Source organism: Apteryx rowi, unplaced genomic scaffold (genome assembly GCF_003343035.1).
Source record: "Apteryx rowi isolate R43461 unplaced genomic scaffold, aptRow1 scaffold_700, whole genome shotgun sequence".
NCBI classification, from domain to species: Eukaryota; Metazoa; Chordata; class Aves; order Apterygiformes; family Apterygidae; genus Apteryx; species Apteryx rowi.
The window spans coordinates 28,600-50,751 of record NW_020450984.1 but is presented as its reverse complement, the minus strand read 5'-3'; the positions used below and the strand labels follow the sequence as shown (position 1 = coordinate 50,751).

Here is a 22,152-nt window from a genome sequence, read left to right as displayed (position 1 = left end):
TTTTTTCCGCTGAGAAGAATATGAAAGTCCAATTGCTAACTTTTGAAATGTGTATAGTCAGTTTGGTGTTTTCTCTGGGCCTTTCCAATGCATATTGTTGAACACTTCAGACTACTGTGTGGCAGACTAAAGTGGCGCACACAGTACCTGAAATTAGTTTGAGTTTTAGACTATTCTAGAAGTGAATAAGCCAGTAGTTCAGTGGGAGGAGGGCATAAGGTCCAAAGGAAATCCAGTCAAAGTAATAGTGATAAGGTTTACACAACTCTTCAATAATTGGAGACACTTCATATTTCTTTTGCTGGAGCTAGAGCTGTTGGGACATTGAAGTTATAAATAAAATAGTACCAGGTAGGAAAATTTCCAGTTGAAGCTTATTGCTTACATTTGGGGGAAGGGCTAAATGTGTCTAGTGACGTTCTTAAGTAGCCTTGAGTTAGACCAAGGAGTTACTGGGGCCCTTCCAAGGAAGGGAACTAAGTGACCGCTTAGCTCGTGATATCCTGACGCTACGTGCTCTCCTACTTGGTTAGGCTGTCCTGTGTAAGTGAACTAGTTTTTATACTGTTGTCTCTGCAAATCTTGTGTAGTTAGTGTCTGCTGCAATTCGGCTGATGACCCAGCTGAAATATTTTTGAGATGGGAGTGCCCTGACTTCATAGACATACCATGCTTTCGAACGTGCGAGTCATACTCCAGATTCTAGAGGAGAGCTGCTATGTTTGAGGAGCTGCTGCTGTGGTTTTTAGTGACTGAAGAAATGCTGGTTATCAGAGCTGAATTGCAGACATTTTTGCCATAGTACAGAACTTGAACCAAGCAGCTGCAGCTGGTTTCCTGGGATACCAGAGCAGAAGCCATGAAGGGATTACATGTTGTTCCCCTCTCGCTGTTGGACTCGCTGATGAGATTGGTGATGTTGTCTAATTGACTTCGCAGGTTTGTTTCAAGTGTGTATTATTTGGAAAGCTTTAGCAAAATCAATATGAAGAAATTTATTTTGTAGGACACTGAGATGAAAACTGGTAAAGCAGTCAAAGGCAAATGTCTTCATCACCTGTTTTAGTCTCTGTGGTAGATACTGATCATTTATCTATTTGTGTAACTCCTCGATGTCATGTTAGGAGTTGGCTGGGAAGGTTAAGGACTCCTGCCAGTGCTGTATATTGTACAAATTTTGCATCTTATTTAAAAGAAGTCATAGGGAATAACTCATCAGGCGTTTTTTGTGTGTGTGTTGAAATGAGTTATATGCAGTTCCTACTTTAATACCAACACTGAACTCTTAGCAAGCTTTTACATGAGATCTTCAAATGATGACAATATCAAAAGGTACCCTGAAGGCAAGTGATCTTTTTTTGGAACTTCTCTTTTCGAATAGTGAATACTGACCTGTAACCTTCAAAATAAAACTTGCATGGTTTCTGTAACCTACTAGACAAGGTTTTGTAGGAAACCTCTTATTTGTAGTGGTAATTAGGAAAAAAAAAACCTTATCCAAACTTCAAAGCATAGCATGCAGGTTTGAAACTGTATTGGATGTCTTGAATTGTAGACTGTTGAAAGGACAAAGTCATTACTCTACTGCTAAAACCTAGTTTGGCTTGAACAAGTGTATTTAATGTTAGAGATACTAATAACGGGCTAGAATTTAATACACTTTAAAGTCTTTTGGCAACAGTGTGGCCAAGACATGATGAGATTAAGCATCAAGAAATACATAGCTGAAGGAAAATGCCCTGTTCAGGAGGGGGAAATCCTTGTCTATATACATTTTCTATTTACCCTGGTTCTGAATCTGATTTTTGAAGCAAAAGCATAAATAACTGATGCCATATATACTATATGTGTATTCTGCTACTTACTGTGATAGTAGTGACTTTGGTTCTCCTAAATTCACATGGAAGTGATAAGCAAGCTATCTTGCTCTCTAGCAGGTTTTAGAAAGCCCCAACTTCTGCTGACCTAATTGGTGCTGATGCCAAAGGTAGTAAAGCTTTCTAAAAAAGCTCTGTAGGCAGCCCCGCGAGGGTAAGGGTTCACGACTAGTAATGGGTTGGTGAGAAGCAGGAGCTGAAGGGGATTCTCTTATCTCTGTATGATTCCTTAATTATTGCCATGCAGGGGAAGAAAGCTCATCTGTTATTGCTAAGCATCTTTGTAGTAAGGAGGTGTTCATATTAAAATATAAGCTTTGCTTCTGGGTGTGCTTAGGTGCACTAAAGTGTAGTGTTTAAAAAAAAAAAAAAATCAGGTGGGGTATTGCATCTTTTACTTTCATACTTCAAAGAGGGTTTTTTTGTTTGTTTGTTTTTGTTTGTTTGTTTTTGGTAACGGAATGTGTCCATTTCTTTAAAAATCAGGAGTTCAAGATAGTAATGACTGTGTGGACATTAGAATGAATGTAGGTGATGTTACCTGTCCATGGTTTTTGTCCATAGGAAAAGATGCTGGTATTAATATGTGCTATTTTGTTGAACCACTTTGTCCTTTAAAGACTATGATAGAGTTGTTAAGTTCAAGGTGTTTGGCATAAAAAATAAAAAAGCAAACTTTTTGGCCTTAAGCTTTGAGTAGCGTGGTGTATACTTCTGCTTCTAGTGGGACAGCTAAAAGGTCAAACAATTTTGAGCGTACTGCAAGGTATTCTGTGTTGTAACAGAACTAACAATGTTGGATATAAATCAATATAGTGCTGAGTGAGCAGGAAGGGGGAGTAATTTTAAGGGTCAGATATGCAACAGTCTTTAGAGGCAGTAGAGCTGCTTGGTTGAGCTAATCGTGTGGCCTGCACAGAAAATGAGCTTGCTGTGGCCGAGATCAGTGCAGCTGATCCTTTTGTCGTGCCCGCATAGCTGCATTTGGTGCTGATYGCCATGAACCCTAGCCTGGTGCACTTAAAGGCTTTGGAAGGGGCTGTTTCTGGGGGCTACGTAATCCCTCGCTGTTTCACTGGGCCAGCTGAGGRTGGGATGGATGTGGAGGCAAATTGTGTTGATCTGTGAAATACCATGCCCCACTTTTGGTACAGTAAATAGGGCTTTTGGGTCTGGTACTTGACTTCTTGGGCTACCTTCAGTGCATGAGGAGGTTACTGCTACTGCTGTCCCCTGTCTCCCGTGGAACCCATTTTGCTCTACTGAAAACTCCCTTTTCCTTAGAAGCTATGAAAACTGGGACAAGGTGGGGTAGAAGGGGCTGAATGATGATTGTAGTGAAGGATGCCGAATGCTCCAGAGTGCGGACAAGGGTGATCTTGCTTTTTGGAAAGGAGCTCGGATTTGGTCTGTGCGGCTGTCCCCCATGCTACTACTGATGTAGTGCAGGTACTTCCACCACCTGTTAACTTGAAATTCCTTGTGATATGACGGTATGCATAGATCTGAAATGTTTTTGTGAGCTGATTATATTCTATAATTGTCACTTGCATGGCAAGATATTTTTTAAACCAAAAACATATGTATAACATAAGGCATTTCTCTGACTAAATTTTCCAGCGCATGGCTGCTCCTGTACAGAAACGCAAATGAGAAGCACAGAATAGAGCATCCATAGGAAAACATTTGACTCGTGTTGGTCACCTTGCAGGAATCTCCTATCCCAGTAAATAGACTACTGATCTTCCCCAAAAACTGCAAAACTGTCGTGCCATACAAAGCTCTAAATGCGCGTTGTTGTGTGCTTGTTCCACAGTAGCAACTGGGTAACTCTGATATTTCAGGAAATAAATTTCATACAGGAACAGAATTGTAGCTGGCTAAAAATATAGCTTTGTAGGCTACCGGGGAAGGGTNGGGGGGGGATCATATTTGACTTCCAGTCAATTTGCAGTATAATTTTCATCCAGAGATCTAGCACAGCAGCATGGTTTATTATATTTATAATTTAAATAATATATGATGATGCTTAGCTTTTTATATATTATTTATTAGGCAGAGAATGCCTTGAGGGCTGTACTTTTATGTTGTTATATCCAGGTCTTTTAAAGCAAACCCTGTCAAGTAGCAATTACTGTAAATGTACTGGTGGTATGTGGATAGCTTTTCAGTTAGTCTGTGTATAGCTGTATAATTTTGGCAGTATTTGAAAAATAATTCAGCTTCTTAATTCTCAAAAATTGAATCTTTAACAGAAATTTGTTAGTCTCTTTATGAAATGCAGTCGTAAAGAAGATAGGGACCTAGAGTCTCTTGTCAGACAAATCTTTCAGCTGCTAATAACCAAACCTCTCAAAAGTACTTTGAATCTAGCTTGTGGTTATCGTTGCAAAGTGCTGAAATAGCATTAACCTTTTCAGCATCTGAACCTTTTCACTACAGACAAAAGTTGGTTGCCTTTTTCACTTCTCGATGCCAGGTAGTCCTGTAAGAAAGAGCTGGGTGCTCCAGCTCTTTAAGGGCTTTTACTGGCACATCGATGGCGTGTGAATGGATGCAAGTGAAGCTGCAAATGTTCTTGGACTTGACTTTTGCGCTAGGCCAAAGAAAGCGCCGCATCTGTACTAGTGCTTATCAAAAGGCTTAACATTTCAGAGCTTCCTACAGCAGTTAGCTTTCCGTTTTTTGCTATATACCACATCAGTATGGCGGCTTCATACTCGGGTCACGAGATGTGAGAAACTGCACAGTTAGTGAGAGCTGTTCTCAAGCTTGCCAAATGGAGTGTGAATGTAACTGCTTCCAGTTGATACCGTCAAACAAAGTTCGTGCTCTGGAAAAGTCCTTTTCTAGTAGCAATGCACTGTACAGTCTATATGTGTGGAACATACTGCTTTAATGTCTGTGTAAAAGCGTTCAACAGACCTATTTCCAAAGTGCAAATCTTAAACCAGCTTACTTTGTGTACATAGAATTTATTTCAAAATAATGGTCTACCTATCAATATATACCTTGGGGTATAAATCAGGTATGAACACTGTTCCATGTTCTAGAATTTCAAAATTTGTTATTCAGATCAAAAACCAACTACTGTCTAGACTCTGAAGGGCAAAAGCAGCAGGTTGGTTCGCTTCCGTATTGATTCAAGGCAACACAAAACTCCTCGCGCCGTTTAACAGATCTTGGTTGGTACTAAGTATTTGTACGTGGCTTTCAGATGCTGATGGGTGGTAATTTGACTAGAAGTAATGCATCTGTAGGCTAGTGTGAATACCAGCAAGATTGTTAGCTTGTATTTGAGTATCTGTTAATTCATAATCACATCTACTTTATCACCACTAGAGGCTCCTCCAAGTCATGCTTTGGGTATGTTTTTGTATGAGGAAGCATCTACTGCTTTAAATACCACGCAGGCGCCTGAATCTGTTTAGCACCTCTTTACAAGCAACGAATTAAGTTTTAATAAAAAAATAATCAGTCATCCTCTTAATGGTATGGTTGAATTTGAATCATCAATTTGAAGTAGTTACTGATCATTAACTACTGATGTGCTTTAAAGTGATGCTGAATAGAACCTTATAGCATTGCTTGCTATTAACTGGAAAAATGTTAGCATGAAAATATCTGTAATGTTGAATGTGCATAAGTCATTTCCTTCTAACATCGACATATCTTCTCAGTCTAGATAAGGGTCAGTTTACTGATGCAGATTACTTTAGGGTTCAGACACTTGCCCTTTATGTCTGGGGTAGGTTTCTCATGACAGGGCTTTTCTCATGCTTGTGTTCTCAAAATACTGCCAACTTGTGCTGCARACTGATTATTACTGCACTGTAACCTGATAGTGTGTAGGCATCTCATATCAAGTGCAGTGTATCTAAGTTACAGGCGCTGATCAAACAGCCTAACATAATTAAGACAGTAAGTTTTCAAAAATGAGTCTTAGGCACTGAAAAGAATATAAGCATGTGACTGTGGCTAGCATACCAATAAATCTGAATATTCTGTTCTGTTCTCTGCCATTCCTGGGTTTTGATAGCCTCAAGTTATTTTGCATGTGAGCCAACAAGTCCTGTGCTCAGGTCTTAGGTTTTTCCAGATATGCGGGCATAACCTTCTCTCTGGAGCCCTTGGAGAAAAGCGATGTGACTTGCTTCTGTGGAGGCTTCCGAACTGGGAGGTGCTCTCTGGCTGCTGTCATGTGCAGCACAACCAACAGGGAGGTTATTTTTTGTTATCTATTGCTCTAATCTTTTCATTAGTGTTCTTAAGCTTTAAGACCTTAAAGAAGAAGGGTGCTATTGAAAAGTAAACTCTCCAAAATTCACCAGAGGGTGGACACCAGAAAGGTCCAAATAGAAAGGAGCATCTCACAATAGAGAATGCCCTCTGTCTTTAAGCTTTCTAGATCCAACCCCCCCCTTCAGGCCTCACCTGTTCCTACAGATCTCCATAACCTCTGTTGTAGGATCTCTTGCCAGAGCTTTATTGTTGTGAATCTGCCATTTAAACTTTTTGCTTATCTTTGATTGCTCTGATTTCCACACCCCCCCCCCCGTTCACTTGTTCAAAAGCTTTTTTGCATCCACACTCCAGTTCTCACCGAGAGTAGACTATCCATCTACAGTAGACTTTCCCTTCTCCTTCCTGATATGCCACTTTTGGGCAATCTCTTTTCTGTACCTCAAGTTTCTCTTGTGCAGTCAGATCTGCCATTTTAAGTCAAGAATAACAGGTGTGACTTTTGCTTAATTTGGGGGGGGGAGGGGGACAGATTTTAATCTTCCCCCATTCCTTTCTTGCTACTGATAGGCAAAGCTGCATGATGTTAGAGCTATTTAAGGGTCACTTTTATGCAGTTTTGCAAGTTTCCTCTGACTCTTTCCTACAAGATCTCACTTTCTCTGTCCAAACAGCCAAATCTTTTGCTTGGATTCTTGTCTTAAATCTCTCCAATTAAAACCTTTATTTTGACCTTGAAATCCTCTTGACCTGCAATATTCTGAAGTGGTTCTTCATGACTGCTACTCTTACTAGGTTTATTGTCAAATTCAATGCAAATATTTCCAGCTGATCTGGATACACACGTTCCAAGGATGTTCATGCTTGTACAGAGATCAGGTCCACTGTACCTGCTCTGCTTTTTATCAGAAGTATAAAGGACACCTTAAGTCTCTATGCTGCACTGCAGATGAATCAATCTGCTTAGCATCCTTTTGCTGGCTTTTTCAGCTTTCAGGAGATATTTGAGCAAATTGAAAATACTAGCTTTACCTAAATGTCATCTTAGTCATTTACGTGGTAACTTGCTGGAACATAGGTAGCAGTATCAATGCTAGCTTTCTCTTGCTTCAGTGTTGTATTTGTGTATCTTTATGGCTTAAAAGATGTGTTTTGGTTTTTGTGGGGTATGGGGGGGATCCTTCTGTTTTTTTAGCATCTACATATTGATGATGGTATAGAACAACCATTTTGCAGACAATTTTTTGTCTGGCCACTTGTAATTAGCTTTTAAATGGAGCATGATCATTTTTTATAGCAGGGAGGTGACTTAGTGATCTGCAGAAGCTAGGGACTGCAAGTGATGTGTTCTGTACCCTCAGAGCCTGGGTATAAGGAAATAAGTAAGATCTATTACAGTGCCTAGCACAAAGCAACCAGAGATGTGATTCAAATCCAGTAGTATTTTGGAGCCACCAAAGGCCAGAGCAGTTGAATTTCATGTCCATGTGACTACAGCAATGGTACTGTCTAATGATCTGTTTTTGTTAAAGGAGACATTCAGTGTATGAAGTAATCTTCTGTCCACTTTAATGCAGTTAATGGAGATTTGCAGGAGCTGATGCTGTGACAAATTCTGGCTAGCTGCTGCCGCCTTTGCCTGTATTGTGAGGCTAGGATGCTTTGTAGTGTGAAATGTGGCAGCTTCATACTATGCAGCCTTCAGTGATCTGCCCTTGTTGTATTTTGGGTTTAACTTTAGATGTTTGTGTTTGGAAATAAATTTAAAACTGGCATATTGAATGCCAACTGCTCTCCCTTTCCATAGCAGGCCAAAGCTCATGTTGAGACTCCAACATTTCGATAATGTTAAATTGGTTTTAGAAAAAGTAAATCTGAGCTAGGGTTCATCTTTCATTAATTCTCAACCCTTGCAGTGCAGTTTGCTGGGAACTGAGTCATTGCCGCTTATGAATAAAGCTGCATTGATTGTCATGCYTAGAGCTCCAAATCATCTAAAGCACATGATAGGGGTGAAAAGAGGTAGAGAATGACACAGTGTTGAATGCCTCTTGAATGTGACTCCTCGCTAACGAAAAACAAACAAAAAACCTCACCTTGCTATAGAAACAATAACCTGAGGAGCCAGGATGGATATGTATCGGCTAATGTACTTATTTTAGCTTAAACTTCAGACTTGGTCTCCTTGAAGCAGCCTAAGGTAATGGAGCTGACTGGCTCACCATTATGTAGTAATAAGAAAATACACTYATGTCTCAAGTATAGGCTTCTCTCTAGTAAAAAAAAACCTTGTGTTGTGGTACTAGTTCCTGCGGTTCACTAGGGGGCCCTAGGCAGGGAGGCAGTCTGCATCGGTGTATCGGACATCCCTGGCTCGTACAAGGTTATACAGGCACACTCTGCAGTCAGGTTGTACGCTAGGGCTAGTGCATAACACAGCTGTATCAGTATAGTAGTATAAATCTGGACTAATATGATCCTGATTGCGTCTCCCCTCTAGGAGAGAGCGCAGCTGTATTTAGCTCTTTGGGTAGCAAGTGAGACGGCACAGCAGGCTTGATTACTGCTGCCAAGTAAGCGTTAACTGCCTTTGCCTGGACTTGCTGCCTGTGTCCAGCTCCGAACAGGACCGTTCACAACCGGCGGTGCAGTAGCTGGGGAACGAGCAGCTAAGCCCTGATGCAGCCACGCTGGCTTTGTGCGACATTCGGCGCAGAAGTTTCTTGGAGACTGCAGTTCCTAGGTTTCCAGAAACCCAGTGACAGCGCCTACCTTTCGTTTAAACTAAATCTGCTATGCCAGCTTGAGAAATCTCATCGGAAGAACTGCTGCCTGCCCGGATGAGAAATGCCGAGTTGTGTAACACTGCAGCACGGTGCTTTGGTTTACACTTGCTATGCTATAAATACTTCTTTCCCCTTGCTGCTTATGAAAGAGGTGACTGCATCGAGACTGGCCCTGTGGTTTTTTTAGCAGAACATGTGATTGGCTGTCCCTTGAGGAAAGCTGTGCTCTTGCACGGAGCCTGGATTGCATATGAAGAGAATCAAGGCAATTAGTCATTGACTGACTCATGAATGGTTAGGCTGGTGTTTTGTTCAAAGAATTGTCTAAAAATAGTTAAACAGGCTGAAGGAAAGGGTGCTTCTGTATCAAGCTAGTTTGGGCATCTTTTCATGTGGCAGATGTAAACTGTATGGCCTGCTTTATTCTTGAGTGAAGCAATCTGCTGCATTTTAGTGAATATGCAAACTGTCGAAGTGTCAAAGTCAAGTTCATCAAAACTCTGTCCAGCCCAATACGGAATTCTGTGAAACCTGTATGTGTTTTGCTAGTGATCATTTGAATTTGAGAAAAGTAAACTATGGGGGGGGGGAAAAGTATGAGTTTGAAAAATTATATCATGCTTTCTCCTGTTCAGCTGTTCCATAAGYATGCCTATGTGGTAAGTCTGTGTAAAGAAACCAGTTTACTTACCCAGATCATAAAAGCTCAAAACATGTTCCTGAGATTGAACGGGATGTTTAGTATGTCACAGGCTAATGCAGTTCCTAATAAATGACACAAATCTTCTGGACTTTGAAGCCTGGCAAGTGGAGGCAGATACCCAGAGTGTCAAGTGCGCACACACTTTACTGGAGGACTTCCACACGTGCTGCCAGAGATACCAGTAATGTAGTACGATACTTTGAATAAGCATCCTCAAAGACTCCTGCCACTGCTCCAGCAAAGTCGTAGCAGTTTTGCAGATAGAGCTGGAGAAGCATTTTTCCGAAATGGACACACAACATTTCTTTTAAAGCAGCTGCACTAGCACTGCAGAGCTTTGCCAGTTCAGGTACCAATATCTTGCTGTATTTCAAGTGCCAGGTTCTCCTTTAAAGCAGAGACCTGGGAGGAGATGTAAAGCTTGGAGTAAGTTTTAGATACAGCATCACCAAGTGTCTTTAGGCCCTTCAGGAAGGATTAAGCACTATAGACAGACTTCAGTTTCACACACTGGGAGTTATTCTTTCTATTCTGTCTGGATTTGGAAGTCGTGTACAGATACAAATAAGAATTAATTCATCTGTTTCTGCCCAGAAAATAGTCACACAGACGTATAGTCTGACTTCTGCAGAACACAAACTCACAAACCTGATTTCAAGCCATACAACTTGCATATAAACACTGAGTCTGTGGGCAATCAGAAATCATCCAACCCAGGAGCCCAGTCTCCAGTTGAGGCAATTGGTGATCACAAATCTTTTTATCTGACTTGTCAAAATCTTTAATCATTTCAGTACAGATTTTTGTTCTTTAGGTCAAGTCTGACCCTGGAGTTTCAGGTTGAATTAGAGGCAGAAATTATTAATACTTTAGCATGGACATTTCCAGGAAAATATAGAAACCTGAGTATGACATCGGCTTTTTCATATGAGACTCTGGAATTGCTTTAGCACTCAGCTCCTATGGTTTGAGGTTTAGCAAAGCTGTTGGGCTAGCAGCTTGCACTACAGAAGAGGACCAACTAATTCGGTTTGGTTTTATGCCATGTGTAGTTGCTGGTAGTCGCCTCTTCTGTGATGGGACGGCAGAAAAATGCAAAAACTGAATGAAAATGAACAGGCTATCGCAGAAATGCTGTGATGGCTCAGGATGCCACCATTTCCAACTCTTGAGTTCTTTTGCTGGATACTCCCTCTCCTGCAGCTGCTGCAATGATAGTGGTTTTGTAGCACTGCGTAAAGTCAAACTGACAATAAAAGTAATGGAAGTGAACCTGGCTGTCCTTACACTCGCGTAGGTGAGGGCCCCTGTAATCTGCCCGTTTGGTTGAACTCGGGGGGTGATGACCAATGGTTTTGGAATAGTTTCTCAAACTACCACAGCTGTCTGCTGTGACTGTGTGTGACCTTGGCCTACTCCTGCATGTGAATAGCTTACTGTTAGGCTGGGATTTGTACCAGAGTTCCCGAGTCCATCCCAATCTGGAAACGGACCCTTGCTTTGCCATTACTAGCCTGGAGCATATTGCTGTGTTAGGAGAAACCTCTCTGCGCCAAGGAAGGGGCGCTGCGGCTCTGCCTTGCGTGCYGGTGGAGACGGGCACCTGCTGTCCCCATGCCGGGGAGGCAGCGCTCAGCGGTGCGGCCGGGGAGGCGAACAGCTTCCCAWGCGTGCAGGTGGCCTGTGGCCAAGGGAAACTTATTATTCTGCTTTCAGCCTGTCCCCGGCTTTCTGAACGGCTCCCCGGCAAGCCATCAAAACGAGAACGCTGACAGCTGCTCCATCTGCAGCTGGATGTTCCCTGGTTCAAGAGCACCGACSACGAGGGCTTTTTAACTAGAGCCAAAGCGGCTATCTCGTGGTTCGGACTGAGTGGCATAATTAGCTGGGCACTACCRTGGACTGTCCCTGCAGTAAAACTCGCTGCAAGACAATATATTATCTAACTACTAAACTGCTTAAGATCCTAAACACAGCTGACTTGTGTAGGCTAACTCAGTCTCTAAATGAGTAATGGCTGTCATGAACAGTTATCATCATACAAGCAAAAAATTTCTGGACTGAACTTCTAGGATATGAAAGACTTTTTCTTTTTTTTTATAAAAAGGAAAAAAAATGCTTTTTTTAATATTGTGAGAAGAAAATGGTTTGGTTTCCAGGCACTGCTTGTTGTGACTAACTCCATTGTTTAGAGCAATTTTATTTACTCGGGTCCCTTGAGAGATGGCCCAGGCAACAGGAGTGTGAATGTATGCGATCCCGGGAGCTTGGATGTAAACCAGCTTAACAGTGGGGCTGTAGTGTGTTTTTTGTTTTTTTTTTCCCCCCACTCCTGTTTGTCCTTCTGCTGTCAGATCTAAGCAGCAAAAGACTGATATTCAAAGCCCTTTGTTTAAAGCTGTAATTGTAATTTTGATCTTCATGTCCAACAGTCCAACCTATATGAACAACATCTGATTAGAGATGCAGCAGTAAAATTTTATTGCTAAAAGAAGTTCTGGTAAAAAGTAACCTAGTTTATAACCAAGTAGTCATCCATTGAAAATAACTTTTAGTAATGCCTTCCCCAGATAACTATATTAGGAAGTATATACAGGATATGACTTAATGTAAAACAAAAACAGGCTCCTCTGCCTGTCAAAGCAGTTTCTGATTTCATAAGTTAATGTCACTTCCTGATTCATCTTCAGTCTACTGACTTGTGGCTCTGTTTTCCTTTTTTTGTGGCTTAACAGCCTCTTTTGAGATCTATTTCGGTTTTCACATTCAGGTTTTGGTGATTTAAATTGCTTATGAAACATTTTAGGTAATATAGAACATAACATTAACAGCAGCAAATATCTTAATATGGCTATCTGAAGCAACAAGGGATTTTTCAGGATTCACAAGACTTAATTCACCTGGTCACTCATCTTCTAACTCAGATGAARGATGTGGTTCTAACTCTTTAAAAAGCACAGGGAATGTCAATAAATGTTGATATGGTGGTTCTGGGTAGTGAAGCCAAAGCCGGGACTAAATTACCAGATAGTGCACAGCTCTACTGCAAGAAATTGCTCGGGTCCTGAGTCGTAATATCTGGAGCCGAAATGGCAACATTAGTCTTACATTCATTTTCACTTTGTCAGATAATTGGCAATTTAATGTGGCTGGCTTTAATGCTGCTTTACAAGTTCTGAAGCTGAACAGTATCAAGGTGCTTTAAACCCTGTTGATGTGCAAAACAGGCTGTTAATACTTACTGCTGACCTCTACTAAATGCATTTTCTGGCACATAGTATTTAATACTGCATTCAGTAATCCAGGCTTAATGTGGAAGAGGAAAATACATTAGATGAGTTGTATAAATGCATGATGTGCTAGTAGCAATAAGGGGCATTCTGTGAGATTAGATTTTTAACACTTACCCCAGTAGTATTCTTGTTGGCTTTCTTGTATGTTAAATGTACGGTGTAGTTAGCAACACGCTGGCAGGAGGAATGCAGCTACGGGAAGCGATGATGTACACAGCGAGGAGCCGGGTTGCGCATGTTACAAAGAAAAATGAGGAGGCCTTGTGCTGTTTGCAAATGCTGCAACTCTTGCCTGGGCAGAGTGGATGGACTCAGCGACTGGGTGTCACCAAGGAGTTGGGAAGAGCTTGTCTATGGTTTGGCTGCAGCAGATGATTACAAAACACTACAGTATAGTTTATAGGTGCAAACCCTGCCTTTGTACCTGAACTTAAATAGTTTTCAAAAGATGCTTAGTTTCACGGGTGCTGCACGTTCCTATTATGGTTGTGACTTTTTCATAAAAATGGTCTCTAAATGGCAATTTCGGCATCTGCCAAACATCTGCCGTTTCAGTTGGTAACTGCAAAAGGTGTTCCTGATACCCCAAAATCGGGTCAGTTGTAATGATGGTAGCTTTCCAGGAAGTGTGTGCACCCCCTGCTCTCCTTCTCCCCTCGCCTTGCCTTTCTGCAGTGGGCAGGTAGGTTGGTTTCAACACTTCCAACTTCGCTGCCTAAAAGCTAGGTATCTAGGCTTTGTCAGAGTGAGGAAAAAGTAGAATAAACTGGTGTCAGAGGCCTGTTTCCCATCAGGCTACAGATGTGGCATATACAGCTAGGCTGGAATAAATACTGAATTTCTAGACAGCTGAAGTTAGGCATACTGCTTGTGTTAGTACTCCCCACTAAGAGGGTGGTGATGATGATATATAGATGTTGGTTCAAGTACATGGTAATGATTCTAGAAACTCAAAGTCATGGTAGTAGTTGTTATTTGTGACTGGCTACCAGGACTTAATTCAGCAGTTGGTAGAAGCATTAGGTTTACTCTTTTAGGTTTTAGTCATCTCATATGGTGTCGAGATCTTATTTTTCGAATGTATATGTAGTTTTCACTATGGCTTTGCCTTATCTGACCAGTGGTATGTGGGGACTGAGGAAAACTTAAGCAAAGCTGAAAAACACACTTGACACAATCTTTAGTGATTGTATTTCAAGGACCAAGGCAATAAATAAGTACTAGTCAGCCATGAAGTGGCCATACTGTTATCAATATTCTTAATATGTGTTGTGGTGTCAGTAATTTAGAGGTTGTAGCTGTTTGTGTGTAATACTAAACACTTGCAAAGGGCTGAATCTTCTGCCCATCTGTTCTGTTGAGCGAAGTATCGGGGGGGGGGGTCATTTTTGGAGACTAGAAGTGTGACTAGCCCTAAATTGGACAAGGGGGATGTATTGATGATTGTGGCCTCCGCTTTCCCTCCCACAGAGTACGCGCTATGGTGTCAAAAGGAGCTATGGTGAGAAGGCAGCTAAAATCAGGGCATCGAAATAGGGCTATTTCTGTTTGGCTTGACATAAGCTAGAGGAATCAAACACACTGTAAATACAGTAATGGTTGGGTGCTTGCAGGTACTGGATTTTTTGACTTGCATCCTAAATTCGTTTGTCTGGCTTTAACCAGGCTAACAAGAAGCTGCCCTAAAACTCTGCCACTTTCCAGTACCTAGGATTGCCTGGCTGAACCTTAGCAAAGATGGTAAGCAGCTCAGGTGGCTGTTTTGCCTTAGATCAGGAAAACTGTAGGGGGAAAGCTTCGCTGTGAGATACTACTTTATTTTCAACAATAAGTTTGTTGCCTAATCCAGGTTTATTTTTTTGTCACTTAATATTTTTAGAATTGGGCTTTGGGGGGGGGGGTACTGATTTCTTACTATGGCTGTTAATGCAGCTTTTTAAGCTGTCTTGCAGGTTGTCTCTGAAACTCTTGGCTTTCTTAACCCATTCAGAAACTTGAATGGCATTCAGTGAGCGTGAGGCTGGTTTAGATCATTTCTGTTACGAGAGAGAAAGAGAGATGCTGAGTAATACTCTGAGATCTGTTTGTAATGCCTTGGAAAAAGTATTTGGTTTCACTTTTCAAGTTCTGAATGATCTCAACGTTGACCTGAAAGTGCTTGTGAAAACTCCCTGCTTCTGATCTGGGGTTTCCTAATTCTGTGGCTTGTGGCTCTGAAGTCGGGCCTTGTAGAGAAGCTGCTTCGTTTGCTTTATGCTCCAGTAGAGCATCTCAATGTGCTAAACATATTTATAGGCTAGCTAAAAGTGGCTCAGTCACAAATAATGTGACCCTACGATTCCTCTAGATGTGCAACTGGTTGCAGGCAAGTTTGGATATCAAATGCCTCCACATGGGAAGAAAAGGTTTCTCTAATCTCTCTCCAGTTGCATTTTCTGGCACGAGAGCTCAAGAGGTATCCTTTACATGGCAAAATACCAGCTTTACTTAATTCTCGGTCAAATAGCCCTTTTCTGCTGCAGAGTTGTGGCTGCAAAACAGGGTTTAGAAGTTTGAGAAGGTCTCTAGGGTCTACAGCCTCTGCATGACTTGTGCTTAGTGCGAGTGAGGGGAGTACAGAGACCGTAAGTGGTGCTCCAAGCTCAGCCTTGTGCCGTGGTCTTCCGGGAGCGATGCCATCAGGGTTAGACTGGTCTGAGAGCAGAGGATTACTGAGAGGAATGAGACCTGCTCCTCATCCCTCTGGCCATGTATGTGCGATTTAAACACAGTAACACTGAAACGCTGCTGGCAATATTATTCTTTAGAGTGGCCTGGAAACTAAACCTGCGTATAGATAAAGACACGCATATAGGTTCTGCCAAGAAATCTTGTAACTAGCTCAGTCCTGAATTTTATTGTCTCTTGCACTTTTGATCTCAGTCCTTGGGCTGTTTTGTGCCTTAGATCTGATGAAACTTAAGCATGTAAGCACAAGAACGGGCTTTCTCTGGACCACTGGGGCTTTCCCAAGAAATTTGCAGCTACACAACGCAGGCATTCAAGCTGACGTAAATTTGCCCTACCCTTGGTAAATCTTTACTCTGCTCCGGGTCCAGAGTAGCATGTTCCAGAGCCAAGCACTTCAGTGCTACAACAGCTGCACTTTTTTTTTTCTGTAGTCATCTAGTGATAACAGGTGTTTGCCTTGGAGCAATGCCATTCGTGTAGCTGACCTTAAACTGTGGGCTGAGATGGCTGAAGTGGGTCATGAATCTTTTGGTTGTGAATGTGCCATGGCAAATTATCGTGGTGTAAGGGCTTGATGCTGCTGAGCTTCTGTGGCATGCTCGTGTACAGGCAGTACCACAAGCAGATATGTGAAGAACTTAGACACGTCAGCTGCTGAGCTTCCCTTAAAGTTGAACAGAAAACCTTCTGTTTTTGTCTATCTGGCTCTCAAATGAAATAAAATTTAGGCTACAATGCCAAGGTGCATGCCAGTCTGCAAGTGAAACTGTAGCCAGGTACTTGGTAGGTCAGTAAGCCCATTTGTTTGCCTGCCTGCTTACATATCTGTGATTTCCAATTAAAATGTCCCATAGTTGGAGGCCCTGTTAAATGGGGCCAGTGGCATGCCTTCTTGAGTTGAGTGGTAAGTCGCTTGGGTGGAAGGGGGTGACCAGGGGCTCTGTTCTTGCTGTGCGTGACTTGGCTTTTTTGGATCTATTTTGCATTCTCTATCGCACACGAGTGCAGCCGTAGTACGGCGGGCAGAAGATGCTTCAGTGGGGAACACCTATTGGACTGGTGGTTGGGACTCTAGGCATGTTGAACAGAGCCAAGGGAAGGACTTGGGCTTCAGAGTTTGGAGAACAGTGTGCGAGTCCTTCCCTCCTCCAGAGTCTCTGGCACTTAATCATTTGAGATTCAGCCATTTTTCCTGCTGGTTGGCTTCTTTTGAGTGTTGTGAATCCCAGGGTCATACAGAAAAGTTAATACCCAGTGCTGGGATCTCTGTGATCTTTGCAAAACTGATTCAGCTCTGAGAATTTTGCCCCACAGCTGTGTGCTGACCTCATAGGTGCTGGAAGGTAATGTTTACTGTCAGAGCCCATCAGCATTTGGTTCATCAAGTTACAGAGATTTATTAAGCATACACAAGCAATATTCAGACTTGTTAAATGTTTGTTGTGGCAAGAAATGTAGTATTAGGAACCCAGGTAGCTGCATCAGTTTAAACTTTCACACAAGAAAGGCAAAAACCATTAGGTTTCAGTTGAGCAAGTCTTTAATTCTTTTTTTTTTCCATAAAAAAGTGATTTAAAGTCTTTGCACTAGCATGCATAAAACAAGCCTTTTAACTTCAGCAAATGTTTTTAGACTACTTCTGAACCCAGCAACGAACAATCATATCTTGAATACTAGCTTTTTAAATCTATTTTTTACTGTTGGAAATCAGTTAATGGATAGTGCTGCTTGAATTAAAACATGATGAATACCTTTTAGCTTGTTTTCTGAGCATTGCCAGCCCAGGTCAGTCCTAGCATCAAGATTTTCTTTTTTGTTTGCTTGTTTTTTGTTGGTTACGGCTTCGTTAATAAAAAAAAATTCTGTAGAGTTAAGCAGAGTATGCTTGGGCACTAGTATATAAAACAAACTACTTAATTGCCTTAATTGAAATTGTTTTTTCCAGCTTTTCACTATAAAGGCAGCTTGTTGTTCTCTCTTCATTCTGTTTCATGATGACTAAAATAATTCTACTTTTTGCAGGCTCACATTAAATTTCCTATTGACTATCCATATTCACCACCTACCTTCAGATTCCTGACCAAAATGTGGCATCCCAACATTTATGAGGTAAGGTTTTTCTTCAAGCTAATGAATTTCTCTTCAGGCATGTGAGAATGTGTTCTAGTTCTGAAATTTAGGGTGTTGAAGGTATTAAATTATCTCTAGCCATGACTAAAATGTCTAGTTGTTTGTGTTAAATGTCAGCTTCATGGCTGAACAGTTAAATCTAAACTTGGTGGGAAGTGCTGTTTTTTCTGGCAGGGATGGAGCCTTTCTTGTACTTGCAAGCACAGCAGGCAGTCCCAGCTGAAGCACTGTGCCATGAGCTTTGGCAATTTGGGGGAGTTCTTGTAGTGTGGGATCTTATCCTACTGTGATACTTTGGCAATTAGTAACTATACATTGTATTCAAATACACTTTAATTTGAGCTTATCCTGCAAATAACTTGTGTAATGGAAACGAGAAATAACAGGAATTTGAAAGTTTCCTACAGCCATCAGTCTGCAAACAGAAGGATTTGGGGACCCAGGCCACTCACAGCAGGAAAAGTCTGGGCTAGGCTGGAGTCACGCTTCCTCCTATTTCCTCCTTCTGCCCCTGAGAGCCTTTGACTTTTTTGTGGTGGCCCATCTTCAGGAGAAGTCATGCTCACCCTGGCCACCCTTCAGAAAGGGTGGACAGATACCTCTGGGTTTAATGTTTCTTAGCCAGCTTGGAGTGGCCCTTAGTTAAGTGCATGTTTGGGGCATGTTCAGAGGATGTAACGCCATGCGCTGTAAGTCCCTGATTGGATCACAGTACAAGTACGTGGCAGCTCCTTGCAGGAAAATGATTTTATATAAATGCTCTTTAGGAAGCAACGTTTCCCAGCCTGAAAGCATGCCTGATACAGGCTGTTTGAAGAGATTTAAGGTAAAGTCAGCACGGAGCAGAGTGCTGGGGATGTGCTGCAATGAGGATGTCTATTTTAAAGCATGAGCACGCCAGTGCATCTTGGTATGGCACAGTGCTCTGCCRGTGCACTAGCTTAGGAACTGATGGTGGCCCAGCTGTGTTAGTACTGCAGCTCTCAGGCTAGCCTGCACTGTAGCTTGGGCACAGCGTATCTGTGAGGCTGTTCTGTTTCCGGGACTGATTATCTGGTGTTTTCTCAGGGGTCTTTGCCCTGTGTTGTGCAGTGTGAATAGACTTAAGTTAGGCTTCTTGCTGAGCTTTCATGTGTCAAGTGGTCTTTGCAGTTTATCCTGGAGACTGGTTGAACTGAGCTGTTGTGTTACATGGTGGTGCTGGTGCAAAGGTTGTCAGAAAGTCTTTCATTATCTGGATAGAGTAGTGCTTCTAATTTCAGTACTAAAAGTTCAAAATTACTAAATTTCATAGAGCTGTATTTGGAAGTTGAAGGCTTATTTTGGATCAAGCTTGATTTAAGCTTTTAGTGGCAGCCAGTCAAATCTAYGCTGAACGTTTGGACGTTCCAACCAAGTGTCAGCCTGTTAGGGCTGCTAGTTGAATAGCTTCTTATGAGGGCTGAAGGCGTTTAAAAAATGTTCCTGTTGGTATGCCTCTGTCATCTTATCACATGAGATGTTCAGCATATTTCCTTTGGCTCCAGTTCAAAATAGGAATGTYGCTTTTCCTCTCTATGATCAATGGTTTCAGATGAAGCCTTGGACTTGGAAGGCTCTTTTCTAACAAGTTGCTGCTGCTAAATGTCCAGCCTGGAATGAGTGTACTTCAGATGTCACAGTAAAAACTGTTTTTTCTCTTAGCCTGCTCTGATGGCTTCGTCATAAATTGCCAAAAGCTTCTCCAAACTTCACTGGAAGACAGGATAGTAATCTGCTTTAACGCTGGATGCTCAGGAGGATTGCATTGTTATGCCTAGGGGCCATCCTGAAATCGGTTGTTTGACCATCTTCTGACTTGAGTCTTGATTTTGACACACAATCTAATGGGTAGCCAAGAATGATGTTTCTCTGTTTCAACAACATGGGAGTTTAATCTATAAATAACGAAAACTGATGCTGTTTCTGAATCTGGAAATTCTCATGCAGGAGGTGAGTGGGAAATGGTTATGTTACCAAAACGGTATGTACAAAAACTGAATCTTGGAAAGGGCCTTTCCCGGTACTGGTGGGAAAGATGGAAAAACTGGCTCCAGAAACAGCTGAAGGTAGGAGGGGAAACTAACCCGAAACTTGATGGATATATTTTGGGGTGACTCTTCAAATACTGCTATGAACAAAAAGTACAAAGCTGAGAGCTGGAGTATTTCTTGGAGCCGAGGGAATCTGAAGCAGCTTGCAGGCTGTTTTGGAAACAACGTCCAAGCAAGGAAGATGAGGCGCTGGGATGACTCCAAATGAAACTGAGAATAAATCAGCAAAGGGCTTGAGGTTTGAGGGTTTGTCAGGAGGGGAAAAAAAAACCAAAAAACTTTCAGTGTAATGAAGATGAAAGAAAGTAGCAGTTTGCAGAATCTGCTGGTGAGACCAGATGGGGAGGTTGAGGCTGATATTCCAGTTCTAAGCAATAAGCCTTGAGTAACTTGTGTGTTTTCTGCATCTCCAGTTTACTCAGGTCATCAGTTCAATTTTGGTAAAACTGCATTTAATACAAGCTTTTATTTTAATGAGGTAACAAGGGCTTCCAGTTCTCTGTCCTAATAGGAGTGTATTTCACCTGCTTGGTTTATTCCTCCTGCAGATGAGTATACCATCTTCCTTGTTTATGTCTTTCAAAAATGTGCAGAGGATGATGGCTGTCTCCTTGACTACAGTGATGCCTAAAAAATCCATGTTGATCTTTCCAGATCCCATGGCACTTTTGCTCTTCCAAACTCTGTTGTGCAGTGCTGCCCTATTTGAATTCCAAAGCACCTAACATGATTTCAAGAGGAAAACTTTTTACTTCCTTGCTTTCCTTGTTTTTCATATTGCAAAATATCTGTTAGCCCACATTTTGTTTACCTGATCACACGAGGAACTTCCCCTCAGTGTTAGGATGCTTTATCCTGGTCAGCAGTGCTACATTCTCCCAGGAGATATCTAGAGAAGAAACTGTAAGCTAATGGAAATTAGGAATAAAACCGGAATAGGCCATAAACATGATTTAACATTGGTAAGCTTAGTTTCACCTTAAAGTGATATTAATAAGGATTTACAGATTGGACAAGACTTTTGAGGACCTAAGAAGGAAATTGCCCAGTTTTAAAAAAAAACTGTTCCAGCTGTGTGGATGTATGCTTGGGTATTCAGCAGCTCCAGGTGGTACTTTTGCTGTTCATAGTTACGTTCTTGACAAAAAAAACTGCTTCAGAATGATGAAGACTTGCTAGACTAGCATGCCTGGCAAGGTTAGCTAGCAGCTGAATTCTGGATACTGATCACAAGCCTCCAACATTGAAGCAGGATCTCAGCTGACTATAAAATAAATGTCACTGTTAATCATGGTGAGTTTGGGGAGGCTCTTCAGGTGAGCTGTTGCTATCTGTAGCTGTGATCACTGGCTCAGGCTCAAAGGCACGGATAATACTGCCGTGAGCAGCACTGCTTTATACTCCAGCTTCTGTGGGTAGAGCAGCATTGGAGGGTTCTCGGGACGTATGTGGAACCTGGTGCTTGGGGTGTTGCTGGTTCGTAGTGTTGAACAAAACTGATCTGAAGTCTCTCTTGTTCCTATGATCAACCTTTGTCTTAGATCAGGGTGACAAGGGACGGCATGAGAGGTGCCCATCAGCCGAGGCTGTCTCCTGATAGTATAGGACTGCACCTGGGAACTCATGAGTAATCTGAGTAACTGGCTGTAAGAGGAAGCAAGCCAGCAGGGCTTGCTGAGGCCAACATCTGTTAGCTGGCCTTGGGCCCCATCTGCACCTTTGCCCCATTCTGCAGTAAGGCATTGGCACCCCAGGAACCACTGGAGTTGGCTTCAGTGGAAGATACTGGCCATAAGGAATACTGCTACAGTACTCCTACGCAGTAATTGCATCCCAGAGTGCTGTTACTGATAGAGAATTGGTGTTACAGGCTTCTTGAAGTGTTTATAAATGGAAGGCATTATGAAGCTTTAAATCTATATTCAGGCTATAACACTGGTAAGTAAGACACAGATTGAGGATTATGTGTCTGTATGGCTTCCATATGCTGCCAGAATATTCTTCCTCTTGCATGCTGGAATGAATTTTTAGTGAAACCCTCAGAGAGCATCTCCTGCTTTTTCACCTGATATTTCGAACAACTGTGTCTAAGGGGGAAGCAGCTTAAGCCTGCCCCTCACCATCTGTTCAACCTTCTTGCGTCCCAGGAGAGGTATTGCTTTGATAGCTGGGCTAGTGTAGAGTGCTAAACCCTTGCATTTAAAGATTCCTGTAGCTAACTCAGTTACCGCTGGGGGAAAAAAAAGTTTTTAACCCTACTTTAGGTCTCATGTGACTACAGCACTTCTGTCATTGTTGTAACACTTGCAATCTAGAGAC

The 22,152-nt window shown here is 42.0% G+C and overlaps 1 protein-coding gene across 1 annotated transcript in view; it reads left to right on the top strand.

Annotated features, from left to right (window-relative positions):
- The window catches only part of UBE2R2 (ubiquitin conjugating enzyme E2 R2), a 55,862-nt gene that overhangs the window by 22,973 nt on the left and 10,737 nt on the right, over positions 1-22,152 (top strand). Inside the window, exon 2 of the mRNA XM_026087090.1 lies at positions 17,654-17,740. Within this exon, the coding sequence (XP_025942875.1) occupies positions 17,654-17,740 (87 nt within the window). The remainder of the gene's footprint in view (positions 1-17,653; positions 17,741-22,152) is intronic.